Source organism: Vigna unguiculata, chromosome 3 (genome assembly GCF_037176805.1).
Source record: "Vigna unguiculata cultivar grain cowpea cultivar isolate G323 ecotype 2 chromosome 3, ASM3717680v1, whole genome shotgun sequence".
Taxonomy (NCBI): domain Eukaryota; kingdom Viridiplantae; phylum Streptophyta; class Magnoliopsida; order Fabales; family Fabaceae; genus Vigna; species Vigna unguiculata.
The window spans coordinates 47,625,477-47,642,342 of NC_140794.1; the positions used below are offsets into that span (position 1 = coordinate 47,625,477).

At 28.6% G+C, this 16,866-nt stretch overlaps 1 protein-coding gene across 1 annotated transcript; it reads left to right on the plus strand.

Annotated features, from left to right (window-relative positions):
• Nucleotides 1-5,651: 5,651 nt before the first annotated feature.
• Nucleotides 5,652-10,456, plus strand: LOC114175467 (putative methyltransferase PMT23). The gene is made up of 8 exons (XM_085670886.1): nucleotides 5,652-7,152; nucleotides 8,020-8,169; nucleotides 8,248-8,518; nucleotides 8,627-8,737; nucleotides 8,830-9,004; nucleotides 9,090-9,344; nucleotides 9,542-9,736; nucleotides 9,883-10,456. Exons 1-8 carry the CDS (start codon nucleotides 5,962-5,964, stop codon nucleotides 10,073-10,075), a joined length of 2,541 nt encoding a protein of 846 aa, XP_085527012.1. The 5' UTR covers nucleotides 5,652-5,961; the 3' UTR covers nucleotides 10,076-10,456.
• Nucleotides 10,457-16,866: the final 6,410 nt, after the last annotated feature.

Here is a 16,866-nt window from a genome sequence, read left to right on the forward strand (position 1 = left end):
AGGAATCGATGATATAAAGACAAAACCAAAGGCATCAGCTATAAAACAAAGGTTACAAAACAAAATTTAAACATTAGAATGTTTTTATTTGGCCAAGTATTTCTTATCCAAAAAGATATGAAAATATCTACATAAAAAGTCATTTCCGAAATTATTCCCTCTCCGTAACTTGTTTTCATTTTTTATCAATGACTTCTCAATGTTATTAGTTATTTTTTGAAGATTTAAATAATTCTAATGAAAATCGATAAGAACAAAAAAAAATCAAAATTTATATAGATTTTCAAGAAATTCGTAACAAATTATTATAAAATCTTTAAAATAATTTTTTTCTTCAAGAACACTAGCATTTTGGTAAATATATTTTGTATAATTAAAAATTATCATTAATAAATATTTTTAAAAATAAATAATTTTATAAAGCATAGAAAATATATTTTAGTTTTACCATAAACAATTAATTGTAATATAGTTTCTTTCATATGGAACATAATATCCTTCACCGGAGAAAATTTGATTTGAGTTGGATAAAAACATTGTGAATAGCAAAACGTTTCGAGTAGTAAGCTGAGCTACACATCTAGACTTCAAACATGAAACTATTATGGCTTCTTTGAGGCACACGTTTACTAATAATTGTGATAAAATGAAATCATTACTAGGACCATTTCTTGTAATAAATATAATGAGATTGATTTCGAGATAGAGATGAAAATGATAGATAGAATTAATAGACATTTAAAAGGATTAAATGTGCAATTATAAAAGATGATAATTTGATAAAATTCAAGAGATAAAAAAAAAAACTTTTGCTACAACACTGTAAGTTTATGTGAATTGCAAAAAAAAAAATGATTTTAAGAATTTTTAATTGAGAGAGTGGAAAAAGTGAGATTTTCACTTTTCAAGTTGTTTTACAATTTGTATAACTACTATTTTGATCTACATTGGATAAAAGTATTTGTATATGATTAAATTAATAACAAATAATATTTGTTATAATATATATATATATATATATATATATATATTATAAATTAAATTAATTTCATAATAAATAAATATATTTAGATTTACGGTAGTGTACAATTCGAATTATTATGATATAAATTTATTTAGTACATTTTCAAATGACACCAGCCAATGTCATATTCTAAATATGTTATAAATTAAAGAGTTGATATGTTGATGTGTTTAGTAGTAAATATTTTATTTATAGTCCATCAAAGTAAAATAAAACCCTAATGATTAGTTGTACATATTTTCTTAATTACTAAGATGAAATAGTACGAAAAATTTTCTATATTTTAAAGATGTTAAGTATATTTATTTTTACTTAAGCTCATTAAAGTGTTAAAAATATAACAAAAATATTGTAAAAAAACAATGCGAGCTCAATAAATGGAAGAGAAAAGGAGGTAATGCATGTGAAACTATACCATCCATAACATCATATTTCCTCGGCTAACTAATGATTTCATAATTTCTGACATTATAATTAAATGCATTTTAGTATAATTTTAGATGTGGTTGACGTTGTCATGATAAAAATATTTCTTCGCAGTATCATATATATAAAAGAGGAGTCATAATACTGTTTTTACTTTTTATTTTGTATGTATTATTTTATGTATGGACTGAAATAATCAAATTACATTTATTTAATATATTTATTTTTCCTGATAAAAAAATAATTGTATGAAATATTACAAGGAAAGATGGAGAACCACATTACATAAAACCTTGTTGGTTTGGGTTGTCCCAAAAGTTTTGAGAATTCACTATTATAGCCAAAACTCCCCATTGAACATATTATTGTCTGCAACATATTTTACCATTTTTGTCTACTTTTGTGCACATTCTTATGTCCATACTTCAGTAATCCAGATTCAGTTTGTCCATTGTGTCAAAATTTGGTTTCATATCTGATTAAAGCTCTTTTCCTTGTTAATAGCCACACGTACACTCCCTTTTCAAAACTCCAACCAAACCCAATGCATTTTAGAATCAATTTTCATCTTCTACTTGGTATTTCTCTAAATTTTTTCGTCAAGTTAATTAATCATTGAGGTGTAAGAAGAAAAAGCCTAATTATTTTCTTGAAGCATTTCAAAAGGCTCAAGGTCTTTTCTTTTCACACCCACACAATTACTAACTGTGTCCCACAATAAGAAGGATAGACTCAAACACCCTTCACCATGTACCATACCATTACAGCCACTGTCAACTCGCTCATCATCATCAATGCTGTAGAGGAAGAAGAAGAGTAAGAAAAGCTACAAAGAGAGAAGAAGAGAGAAAATGCGAAAAAAAAATTATTCCAGAAAATTCTTTTTAAAACGTATTTTATGTATTCTGTAAAGTTTTTTTTCTTTCAAAACATATTTCATGTAAAGGTATTTGAAAAAACTTATTGTGGAAGACATTATATATGATCAGGAAAGCATCCCATTCCGAACAACTTATTCTAGAATGTTACATTTTGGAAATCTCATTCCAAAAATTCTATTCTGAAAATATTCCAAAAACTTTCTTTCAAAATTTTCAGAAAACTTTTAAAAAATGTAATTGAAAAGTCACTTTTACAAAAAGACAAAACAGACATTTAAAATTTTTAAAGGGGAAACAGAGAAATTGTGGGTATACAGGAAGTAAAAGGCAAGGCTCAAAAATCTCTCTAGGATAATTAAGCCCAAATGGCTTTAACTTCTTCCACCCCACTAATTTCTTTGACCACATTATCCTTTTTTTTTTAAAAAAAGAATATTCCATGTGGCTGGAATTAACATTCTAGAAATTAAATTTCCGGTGTGAAATTTGTTATACTATTTGTAATTTAATTTCTAAAACTATCAAAACAAAAAAATGTAGAAGGAAGTCACTGGAACGAAAGTTGGGAAAAAGAAAAAGAAGGTTCAGTTACAAAAAAAAAAAAAAAAGAGTTTAGCCTCCAAGTAACTTTCTATTATTATTATTAGTTTGCTGCCATGAATTTTAAAAATTACGTATTGATTTGTATAATGTTAACTTTCGATATATGTGGTCAATTGATTCTTTTAGGTGTTGGTTAAATTTATATATTCATTTAAACATTATAAATTATTTTTTTATAGATCTCCTAAACGAATATATGTTGTATTTATATAATTTAATTATATAAAACTATTATTCTAGTTTATTATTATGGATTAACATTAACCAATAAATTAAATTATTTGTTAGTATCGAATACATTGCGCATGGTTATTAATTTTATGGGTAATACATAATTTTGGATTTCTAATGAATGATTCGTGATGAGTTAGATTGTTTAGAGAACCGTCTGCGCTAGACTTGATTAATCAGTTACTTATTGAGAGGCTCCTAATGAACGGCCCGTGATGGATTTGATTGTTCAGAGAACGGTCTGGTATGTGATAGACTTGATTAATCAGTTACTTATTGAGAGGTCCCTGATAACTGCTGGTAGGAATATAAAATTGATATCGTATTTGTTCGATTTTAAGAGGCAACATAAAACACTTTTTATAAGTTCTAGAATACTAGAAAGAGAGAAGTAGCCAGTAGCGTCTCACACGTGCTTCTATGGATGCTTCATTGATTCTGGATACACAATCCTTTGAATTCATACTTGAATATATTATTTTGTTGTGTCTTATATTATTTTTCTTATCAAATTGGTATTAGAGTTGGGGTTCTTCCTCTCTTAAAGAAAAGTTCATATTGGTTATTGTCAGATACAAATCCAAATATTCTTTTCAATCCTCAAAATTTGTGCCATTTAAAGTTTTGAGCGAAGTCAATTGCATAGACAAAGAAGCTAGTATGAAAATAACAAAGAAACATCTAATACACACACTTATTGTGTAAATAAACAAAATAAATATTTCTGAATACACATCAAAACATGCCTATAATACCAAATTTCTCATTCACTATGATCTCGTCTAAGGATCTCAAATCATAATAAATAAGAAATATAATTAGAATAAAAAATACAATGCACATCTCATGTCAAAAAAATATAATATCGAAAGACAAATAATTAATATAATAAAATTCAAAATACATTTTATCAAGAAAAATAAAATACATTAATTACAAAATATAGATAGGGCGTAATTAAAATTAATGTAGTATCAAATTAATTAATAATATAATTAAATTATATCATTTTCACAAAAATTTCATATAATTGTACCCATGATAGATGAGTTTTATGAATTCAGATCATAAATAGCATCAAACCATCGGTACAATGAATTATGCCCAAAATTTAAGAGCAGTTTTTAATAAAAAAAATAGTAAGATGCATAAGTGTACCTGATTAGTAATTAGACCAATATAATGGGAAAGTGATACTTGATCTTCCAAATAGAATCAATGAAAGCTAAAAATTGTTTACGTATGGTTATGGTTTTAGTAGTTCATTTTAATTTGGAGTTTCATCAAATGTATATCAAAACAGCTTTTCTGAATGGAGATTTATTTGAGGAAGTGTATATGGTTCAACCTAATTGCTTTGCTAAAAAAGGCAATGAGCATTTGGTTTGCAGGTTGAAGAAGTCTATTTATAGAATGAGACAAGCTTTTAGACAATGGTATTTGATATTTGACCAGGTGGTCATTTCATTTGGTTTCAAGGAAAATACAATATATCAATGTTTTTACTTGAAGACGAGTGAAAGCTAATTATTATTGATTAGCATGAGTTTTTTTTCCATTTGTGTGGATTTTATGAGAATGCGATTTATATACTTTTTCTTGTAGTAGTACCTACTAAACTACAAATACTTTAGTAATTTAAATATGGTAACAATGAGGATGAGGAGGAGAACACCAATGAATATTTGGATAGGGACGTAGACAAAAATATGGTGGATATGTACATTAGATAGCCACTAATGCAAAAGTTAAAATATGATCGAGTTTGGACAATATTGACTAACATGAATTTGTTTATTCGTGGGTTTTAAAACTAGTTTATTCCTTTCTTTTACATATATTTTTTGTTAAAATACTTTGTTGGTCGTATTTATTTAGAGATCTCAAGTAGGTTCCTGTATTTTGATTTCAAATGTATCCTTATTTTTGAAGATGCGTAACAATTATATTATTTTCGTTAATATTGTAGTAATAATATTAAATATGTGTCACACGTCAGTTCGTTATTTTTTAAAAATTTTAATTTCTTTTCCCATATTAAGGCATCGTGTCATGTATCAATCCCAATTTCTTTTGTAAACCGAACATGTTTCTTTCTTTTCAATTTAATATCAAATTTAACTTTTATATAAATGCTAATTAAAATTGATAATTTTATTAAATATTTTTAATAAAACTAAATTTATATTTTACATTAAACTTTATTTAAATTTTGTTTAAAAAATTTAAATATATTTGTTTTGATATTTTATAAATTTAAACTTTAATATTATTTTTTATTTGAATTAATATTTCAAATAATTGTTTATAAAACCACGAACTCACATTTGATACATATTTGACACGGTTAATATAGAACCAAACCAAAATAACCTAATTGTTATTTGTTTTAAAAAGTAACGACCCACTAAAAAAATAAAAATAAAATCTATCTGATATTTTCTTGGAACAAATACGACGATAAAGTTATTTTAAACCTACAATTTCATAGACATATAACGAGTAGATTGTTATTGACTTTGTTCAACTTAAAACATTTACCAGGATTATAACCTGTGTCTGGTGTGTGCGATTTCTTAGTGAAACATACATGGCAACCAAGTTGTCTCAACAACCTCCCTACTCCGACTCTATTGGATCATTGATACTTTCTAACTCCCAACGTACAAACAATTTCATTCTCTCCTTAATCTTCCGCCACAAACATCTCTCAAACCTCTCAACAACTCTCGTTAATCTCTTCCAATTTCACTCTCATATCTATCTTCACCAACAAATCCAACACAACACACACCCATGGCCCAACCCTCCAAATCACGAGCCAGGAGATCCTCATCATCAACTTCTTACTCATCAACCTTAACAACACTAATCTTCACCGCGCTTTGTGTTCTGGGCATATGGATGCTAACCTCCAACTCCGTTGTCACACCTAAAACACACACTGCCATTGATGATAACAACTCTGAATCCACTAACACTCAAGATCTCGCTGAATACACACCTGAAACCACCACCACCACATCAACCACAAACATCATCCAGCAAGATGATCCTCTTGAAACTACCACACATATCGCAGACGAATCGTCACGTGAAGCAATCACGAATGTCTCAGATGAGCCACGTGAAACCACCACAAGTATCTCAGAAGAGCTACGTGAAACCGCCATAAATATCTTCGAAGAGCCACGTGAAACGACCACAAATACCTCGGAAGAGTCAAGTGAATCTGTCACCGAAAGCCAAGACCAAAAGGAAGGTAATGTATATGGGGACAACCCTGGCAACCTCCCCGACGACGCCATAGCAAATGAAGGTGGAAACACCGATAAGAAAGAAGTTTCCAGTGGAAACGAAGCTATTGCAGGTGTGGTGAATGATCAGAAAAGTGATAAGAGCGAGAAAGAGGCGCAAAATGTTCAAGTATCTGAAGGGGAGCAAAAGGTTGAAGAAGAGAACCAGAACATGGCACAAGATGAAAAGGAAAACCCAAATACAAAACAAAATGCAGAAGGTGAGAATGTGAATACGAGAGAAAACCAAGAAGAGGGGACGAGTGGGGGTCAACAAAGTTTTGATGTGCAAGGAGGTAAGAACAATGACGATGAAGCGAATGTGCAACAACTAAGGGAAGACAAAGGTGAGGTGGTGGTGATGGAGAAAGAAGCAAAAGAAAAGGAGCAAGAAGAGGTGTTGAAGAAGGAAACGGTGGCAACAGAAGTGGATGAGTCTGAGGGTGAGAAGAAGAAAGAGAAGGAGGAATTGGGTGAAGTGCAGATGCAAGATTTGAAGTGGAGTCTGTGCAATGTCTCAACTGGTGGTGATTATATTCCGTGTTTGGATAATGACAAGTATTTGAAAACTTCAACTAGAAAACACTTCGTACACAGAGAGAGGCACTGCCCTGAAGATGCACCAACTTGCCTCGTCCCACTTCCCAAGGGTTACAAAGTACCAATCCAATGGCCTTCCAGCAGAGATAAGGTAACAACATTTGAAAACTTTGGTTAAAATCATATTTATTCAACACTTTGACAAACAATGAAATACTATGCAAGATGATATAATACATTTTGAAAGACTGTATGATACTGATGAAGCATTTACTCCATGCTTCCATATCTAAAAAAAAAAAAGTTGATATATTTTGTCACATTTTTATACTCATTTAACAAGTTCTTTATCACTCTCCTGTTAAAAAAACATGTTAAATGAGTGTAATTATTTCAATCAATCATTGTCCTTATTTAAAAATTGTTTATTCATTTTTATGAGTTTAATTTGAGGTATGATAATTTAACACGACTTTTAAAAATATATTCATTATTTGACATCATTTTTTTATAATGAAATATTAAATCAAAATATAAATTAAATTGTTAAATATAATATAATTAAATCTTATGTCAAATGATTGTAGTTTTAAAATATATGTAAAATTATTATGCTTCTTTGAGTTAATCTTGAAATATTAATTATCTTTATAAAAAAAAATACTTCGGACATTTTCTCAAAAAATACATTCATTTGAAAACTCTTTTTAATAATAGACTAATATATTAACATTAACAACTCTTTATATTTAATTTTTATTCAATAATTTAATTTAATATTTTAACTTAATATTTTATTAATAATTAAATTGTTGTTATGTATTTATAAAGCTGGTGTCAGAATAATTTTTTCCTATTACATTCGTTAACATTTTATCGAAACACTTAATTAGTTAGTAACTGAAGGGGTGTTTTACACAAAAAAGAAAAGTATGTTTATTAGATTTAGTGTAAGGGTTCCATTAACTTGTGTTGGTTTCTGAAAATTAAAGTTTTAGTTACCATGTCTTTGTAACAGGTATGGTTCCACAACGTACCACACACTCTGTTAGCAGACGTGAAGGGACACCAAAACTGGATGAAGTTGAAGGGTGAATTCTTGACATTCCCAGGAGGGGGCACCCAGTTCATTCACGGTGCTCTCCACTACATTGATTTTCTTCAACAGGTCATTTTATTACATCTATATAAAGTTTTATTACAACTTCCACGTGATTGTTGAAAAGAACTTGTAACTGTTACACAGGCTGAACCAGGTATTGGATGGGGAAAGCACACTAGAGTGATTTTGGATGTTGGGTGTGGGGTTGGTAGTTTTGGAGGTTTTCTGTTTGAAAGGGATGTTATTTCCATGTCTTTTGCACCAAAAGATGAGCATGAAGCACAAGTGCAGTTTGCCCTTGAGAGAGGAATTCCGGCAATATCTGCCGTCATGGGCACTCAAAGGTTGCAATTCCCCAGTCATGCCTTTGATCTCATTCACTGTGCACGTTGTCGTGTACCTTGGCATGAAGATGGTTCTTAATCTCACCAACACTTTTCCTTTCGTTAATTTTGTTTGTCATTTTTTGAACCTAGTGTTTCAATTTTTCGTTGTTGAAGAGAAGTGTGTGAATCTATTGTAGGTGGCTTGTTGCTTTTGGAATTGAATCGTCTTCTTAGACCAGGGGGTTATTTTGTGTGGTGTGCTACACCTGTGTACCAAACGATCGAAGAAGATGCTCAGATATGGAAGCGTATGATATCTGCAAATATATTGTTATTGTTATTTAAAAAAAAATAAAGGAATACACTCTGTAGGCTCTGACATTTTGTTATTTTTCTCTAGAAATGACTTCATTGACCAAGGCCATTTGCTGGGAACTCGTAACCATAAAAAAGGATAAATTGAATCAAGTTGGTGCAGCCTTCTACCGCAAACCCCTTACCAACGAATGCTACGATCAAAGAGAGCAAAACCAACCTCCTATGTGCAAAGTAGACGATGATCCAAATTCTGCATGGTAAATCTTTCGATTCTCTTGTGTTTATTACAACTTCTATGGCAGAAAGTGTGAATAATATGATTACTGATATTTTATATTCCAGGTATGTTCCGCTTCAGGCTTGCATGCACAAGTTGCCTGTTGGCAATGAGAGAGGAACCAAGTGGCCTGAAGCTTGGCCTCAGAGACTGCAAAAAGTCCCAGAGTGGTTAAAAGACATGCAAGGTGGTGAACAACTTTCTCAAGACTTTGCAGCAGATAATGAACGCTGGAAAAACGTTATCGATGAGCTTAGCAACATTGGGGTATCTTGGTCTCACGTCAGAAATATCATGGACATGCGAGCTAGTTATGGAGGGTAGGTATATATATATATATATATATATATATATATATATATATATATATATATATATATATATATATATATATATATATATATTTTTAATTTGTATGCAATACTTTTAGTCTTTACAAATTTATCATGCATGCGTTGTTAATAGAGTTGTATCATTGATTATGAGGGTACATTCATCAAAGTTAATGTGAATGCAGATTCGCAGCAGCTATGAAGGATCTTCCTGTCTGGGTATTTAATGTGGTGAACATAGATGCTTCCGATACACTTCCTGTGATCTATGAACGGGGTCTTATTGGTATATACCATGATTGGTGTGAATCCTTCAGCACCTATCCACGAACTTACGATCTACTGCATGCAGATCATCTTTTCTCAAACCTAATGAAAAGGTAAAAATGGAAGCAACGATTTCTTCAGTTTATAATCAGAATCACGTGCTTACAGAAATAAGAGTCTTGTCATTCACGATAGTTTGTGATGAAAGAACAACAAACATTATTGATTAAAGCGTGCTTTTGTTGTTTGTCTTTGTCAGGTGCAATCTTGTTCCTGTGGTAGCAGAGATTGACAGAATACTAAGACCAGGAGGTAATTTGATTGTCCGTGATGATCCTAGTGTGATTGGTGAAGTGGAGAATTTGTTGAAATCTCTCCATTGGGAAATAACCTCCACAAACCAAGAAGGTCTACTTAATGGCAAGAAAGGAATGTGGCGACCGTCCTCTTAAGTAGATCTTTGTCTTCGATGAAGGAGACAAAACATTGGGTATTCAACTTGGAATGTGTTTTCAAACAAGCTTTTTATGGCAGAGACATGGGGTTTGGTTTATCATCCACCTTCTATGGCACAATAGTTATCTTAAAAATGTCACACCAACAAATGACACGTTTGTTGTAAACACGCACCAACAGAGAGAGATTTGTAGTTGTCAATAGAAAAGGTCACCACGGCACTGTCGAGTTATTCTGTTCAACGTTTGCATTTAGAAGAAACATTTTTTGTTTAACAGAATTGTATTTTAGTACAGCACTCGGTTTTATATTTCGTCTTCTTCACTTTATTCCGAATATTGTAAGGCAAGATGGTTTGAGAAATAATTTTCGTATATGTACACGTATTTTAATAATCGATTAATAATAATAATAACAACAACATAGTAACATTAATATTTAAATCTATAATAAGTAATTACATCACTACTTAAATTAAAATCTTTCTTAAATTTTATATTTTTTTATTAGACTTAATTACGTGGTCTATTGAATCTTCTATATTTTACAATTTTTCAGTTGAGTCTCTCTTAAATGTTTTTGTTACTTTTGTAATGTGACAATTATTTTATATTATTATTATTATTATCCTTATGTTGCTACATAATATTTTATTATAAGAGACCTTTACGAGATCTATTTTTAACTTTAATTAAAATAATAAATCTCAAAAAATTATAAATTTCAAAATAAAAAAATATAAATTATAAAAAGTTAAACTTAACAAATTTACAATTTGATAATTTTTATAATTTATAATATTATAACATTGTAATTTTATAGTTTTATAATTATATAATTTTATAATTCTAATTTCTTAATTATAAAATTATATACTTTTATAATTTTGTAATTTGTTAATTTTTTTAGTTTTTTATTTTATAATTACATAGTTTATATTTTTATATTTTTATATTTTTATATTTATAATATGTGTATTTTTTTAATTTTAAATTATAATTAAATTTAAAAATATTTTTATCAAAAATAGTAAATATTTGAGAAATATTTCGTCATCCCAGTCTCTTATAACAATATATTGTATGGTAACATTCAAGGGAATGACAATGCAAAATAATTGGCACATCATAAAATTAACAAAATTTTATTGTTGGAATTCAATTGAAAAATTTTAAAATATTAAGAACTCAATAAACTAAAAAAATTTATTATGAACTCAATCAAAAAAATTTAAATTTACGAGAAATCAAAACATAATTAAGCCTTTTTATTATTATAGATAAAGTCAAAATAAAACTTCAAAATTGGAAAGATAAACTTTGCAGCATATGACACTACAAATAAATTGAAATTATCGACAGATATATTTTTGTCGATAAATTTGAATTATCGACAGATTTTACCGACAGATTTTACTGACAGATTCTCAAATTTTAATTATCGACGAAAAAATTTGTCAGTAATACAGATTTCATTTATCGACAAAAAAATTCGTCAGTAAAATCCGTCAGTAATTCAAATTTTTTTTACCGACGAATTTTTCGTCGGTAAAAGAAGCAGAAATTTTTCGTACAAATTTGAATTACCGATGAATTTTTCCGTCGATAAATTTGTCGGTAATTCAATTTTTTTTACCGACAAATTTACAAACGAAAAAATCCATTAATAAAAGAAGTGGGAAATTTTCTGCCCAAATTTGAATTACCGATGGATTTTTCCGTAAATAAATTCGTCAGTACTTACATAACTCAAAATCTATCGATAAAATTCGTTGATAATTAATTTTTTTTATCGACGAATTTACCGACAGATTTATCCGTTGGTAAAAGGAGCAGGAATTTTCCCGCCCAATTCTCACCTGATAAAAAGACGAGAAGAAGAAAAAAAGAAGAAAAAGAAGGAGAAGAAGAAGAAGAAAAGAAGAAAAAGAAGGAGAAGAAGAAGAAGAAAAGGAGAAAAAGAAGAAGAAAAAGAAGGACAAAGAGAAGAAGAAGGAGAAGAAGAAGGAGAAGAAGAAGAAGGAGAAGAAGAAGGAGAATGTGGAAAAGAAGAAGAAGAAGAAGAGGAAGAAGGAGAAAAAGAAGAGGAAAAAAGAGAAGAAGAAGATGAAGAAGGACAAGATGAAGGAGAAGAAGGAGAAGAAGAAGAAGACGACGGCGATGGCGGTGGTGGCAACAGCGACGACGGTGGTAGCAGCGACGACGAAGAAAAAAACGAAAAAAAAAATGAAAGAGGGAGGAAGAAGAAGATGAATAGTGCAACAAATTTACCGACGAAATTTTTGGTAATTACCAAAGGATTTTTTGATAATTACCGATAGATTTTTTGGTAATTATCGATGAATTTTTTAATCGATAATTACTGACGAATTTTTCGTCGGTAATTACCGATAGATTTACCAATAGATGTTTTCGTTGGTAATTATCGATAAATTTATTGACGAATTTTTTCATCAGTACGTTAACAATTTTTCTTTCACCTGTTACTATTTCATGCTAGGATGTTTAGTTTGTCACTAAGTTGGTAAACTTAATGATATATATGAACGGTGGTAACTATCTTAAAGTAAAGACATTATTGTATGAAATGGGAAACTCATTGTATTCCTCTATTTTGCAGTTCTAGCCATTGTTTTAGTGGGATTGCTCTATGGCTTCTTCATATTACGTGCAAATGTCCCACCAGATCGGTGGTGGTTGAGATTAAAATTTCAGTTCCTTGTTGCTAGGGATCATGCATTCATTTTCATAATTGTTCAACTGGTACGCATATTTATATATTGCAAAATTGGTACTAAGCTCTTGCTGATGCAATTTGTAGTCATCACTGGTTTCATTTTCTGATCTGCGAAAAGTGGAAACGATGCTAGGAAGAAGTTCTAGCTAACAATTTTCCTCTCTGCTGGTACAAATCATTTTACGAAAACTCAATTCCATTTATTTACTTGATTCGTAGTAGCACTGTATCTAAGGAAACACCCATAAGTAATTGAATGTTTTTAGCATCTCTAATTTCTTCCAGAAACAATTGATATATCTAGCATATTGCAAGCATTTTAGTCTGGTTGAATGTAAATAAATTTTAGTTGGGATAGACAAAGACACAGAACATGATTGAAAAGGATTATGTTCAAATATTTTTTGAAAAATTGCATGTAATTTTTTTTTGGATCAATTGCATTTTTACTCCACCAGTATTTTATATTGTGCAATTTTTTCCATTTAGGTTTCAATTGTGTCAAGAATACTTTAAGTTTTTTATCATTTAAAATTATGTCCATGAACCTTGATTTTATCTGATATTTAACCAATGTTTTAAATCTTGAATTGTAGTGCATAGCAGCTAACCACAAAAACGTTGCAGTGGGATGAAGCTATTTTGAATTTTTTTTATGTAGTTTTTATAATGTATACTGTATACTACATATACATATTAATTCTCAAAAAGATAAAAAATACTGAAATGTTCTAGATAGGAACCAGTCATCATCATCCTCAAAATCATAGGTGTCTTAAACCGAATATACAAGTAAATATCACCAAAAGTCAAATACAAATTTTGTAGATAGTAACCAGTCATCATCATCCTCAAAATTCACTATATTTATTATCTTTTCGATTATTACAGTTGTAGTAGATTTCATTTATGTAAACTGAAATCCCAATAATAAATCCTCAAAAAACCCTGTGTCCCCATTCTGAGGGCTTTTACAGAATTTACACTTGATGTCTCTATAGCACGGCTTTTTGAAGTAGTAATTTGGTGTGCGATGATCACTCCACGATGGCAACCATTGTAGTGAGTTGAGGCTGCTTCATACTGTTCCACTGCTAGAGTGGCATTATAGCATGTTATTCAAAACTTTCTCTTGAAGTCATTAAATTTCCCACAATGGAAAGACTTTTCATTTATTGTTCATGGTTATTATAAAAATACATTCAATGTGCCCTTTTGGTCATGTAGTTCAAATATTCTGTTTTTTTAGCAGGCCTATTGTATTTATTTACTCTAATGTTACGTCCAGTTTATAACTTTAGTTAATTTCGTTAAATAATGGATGAAATCAAGATGAAGTGACTTGATTGTCAATGGGGAAAACTTGATGGACTCAAAAAAGTGGTATATGAGAGACTAAGTTTTAATTATGCTGTTAGTGTGATGTGTAGCCATCAGGTTGGGAGGGACGCTCAAGAGAAGAACCTCTGTATGTGGGCTAAGCCTTGGTTGGATATATTCAGTTGGAAATTAACACTTTCTTTAATATGCCAACGTCACTAATTAACTGTTACACCTACCGAGAACATGATATTTGGACCATTTTTCCGTAATAATCAAAAGAGATACATATATGATTTTATTTTAATTAAAAACACATAATAATTACATAAAATATTATAATAAAGAAATAAGTTTGAATATTAATTACTAGAACCAAATTTAAATTCAAGATTTTGATGAAAAGCAATATGAGATATAGTAGTTTTTTTCTTTCAAATCAAGTCATACTTTTTTGAAACAATCTTTTTATAATGATATATTTGTATTTTGGTGATAATGAGATATCCGAATATAAAAAAATATAGTATAATCTAAGATCTAACTTATTTATAAATAAATATGATTTTTTTAACATTATTATTTCTGAAACCTAAACTATTTATAAGTACATGAGATAGATATTAATGGATAGATATTTCTTTCTAAAATTTATTTTAATATGAATAATTATAAATGAAAGATATTAACAATACATAAATTGTAATAAATAATAATTAAATGATATTAAAATACTTTTTCACTAAAGTTATGAAACCTTGTAATGATTAAAGGGTTTTATTTTATAATAGATAAATAATAATATTAAAGTAAAAATACTTCCTTGGTCCATTTGTTAAAATGGTCCCATTTGTTAAAAAATATGAAATAGGTCCTAAGATCTTTTTTTTGTCTCAATTAGGTCCATATTTTTGAAATTGAAAATGTGTAACAATTAGGCTCATTTCGTTAGTATGGTGTTAACGGTGTTAAGAATGTGTCACGTGTCAGCTCCACATTTTTTTGAATTTTTTTAAATTTTTTGATTTTTTTTTTAAATTATTCATGTCACGTGTCACGTCAATGTTGTGCCACGTGTCAAGTCAGTAAGGTGACACGTGTCAAATCATTGTCTGAATCTCAATTTGGTTCATATATTTGTTATTTTTATAACATTTCAGTCCATTTTTTAATTTTTTATAAAATATATTTATTTTAACTTTTTGCAAAATTATTTTAAAATTTTATATTTAAATTTATAAAATTATTATTTCTAAACCAACTTTGTATATAAATTATTTAAAATAATTTTGTAACAAGTTAAAATAAATATTTTAAAATTTTAAAACAAAATATAAAATAAACTTAATATTATTAAAATGTTTAATAAAAATATCATTATAAAATTTATATCAAAGTTAAATTTGATGTAAATTTGGAGAGGATGAAATTGAAAATTAAAAAAAAAAATGGACTGAAATATAATTAAAATAACAAATATATGAACCAAATTGAGATTCAAACAATGACACGTGTCACCTTACTGACTTGACACGTGACACAATATTGATGTGACACGTGACATGAATAATTTAAAAAAAATTCAAAAATTCAAAAAAATGAGGAGCTGACACGTGGCACATCCTTAACACCGTTAACACCGAATGGGCCTAATTGTTATACATTTTAAAAAATATGGACCCAATTGAGACTAAAAAAAATCTTAGAACCTATTTAAGATTTTTTAACAAAAACATGGACCAAGAAAGTATTTTTACTTTAATATTATTATTTATCTATTATAAAATAAAACCCTTTATACATTACAAGTTTTCATAACTTTAGTGAAAAAGTATTTTAATATCATTTAATTATTATTTATTACAATTTATGTATTTTTAATATCTTTTATTTATAATTATTCATATTAAAATAAATTTTAGAAAGAAATATCTATCCATTAATAAACATGTTCATAATTTTTTTTAATTTGACCTTTTAAATAACTATTTTTCTAAATTTTAAATAAATAATTTTTTTCAATTTTATCTTTTTATTAACTAATTTTTAAATTTAAGTAATCACTCAAAGTAAAAAAAATATTTTTTTTAATTTTCTTTTTGAGTAACTCTTTTAAATTCAAATAATTATTTATAATAGAAAATTATTTACATAATAAAAAGTTATAAAAGTTATTATTTATTTTTTAATAAAAATAAAAATAAAAATTATTAATTTTATTTTTATTTTAATAATTAATAATTATTTCATAATTTAATAAATTTTAAATATAGTAAAAAACAATGAAATACACATGTTTTCACTAATAATAAATAAAAAAAATTAGACTAGGATGTAAAAAGATAACTACATGTTTTTACTTGTCTTTTTCTTCTGCCAGCTGTAAGTGATTATGGGCAATCTCTGCAGTTTCAGAACTTGAATGCAGAAAAAGAGAACATAAAATTAGAGGTATGTACCATTATGGTACTAAACATTAATTTTGTGGAAGTTAAACTGAGCATGTACTCTTGAACTCATTACAGGTCATTAGAGAGGTGGAAGAACAATATAAATATCGATATTTGATGTTGTTGTTGGTGATCTAGTGCCTCTTAAAATAGGAGATCAGGTGATTTTGAGAAATATTTCATTTTGTTTTTTTCTAAATTAAGGTCTGTTTGGTTTGAAGTAGGTGTAGTCGAATTGGTTTTTGTTAACAGAGCGCTATTATCTGTTTAACCGTTTCGGT

Excerpts from the sequence above, each read along its gene's own strand:
- LOC114175467 (XM_085670886.1), top strand. The coding sequence starts at position 5,962 with ATGGCCCAACCCTCCAAATCACGAGCCAGGAGATCCTCATCATCAACT. Across the intron at positions 8,738-8,829 it reads AGATGCTCAGATATGGAAGC|AAATGACTTCATTGACCAAG; the intron begins GTATGATATCTG and ends ATTTTTCTCTAG. Across the intron at positions 9,737-9,882 it reads TTCTCAAACCTAATGAAAAG|GTGCAATCTTGTTCCTGTGG; the intron begins GTAAAAATGGAA and ends TGTCTTTGTCAG.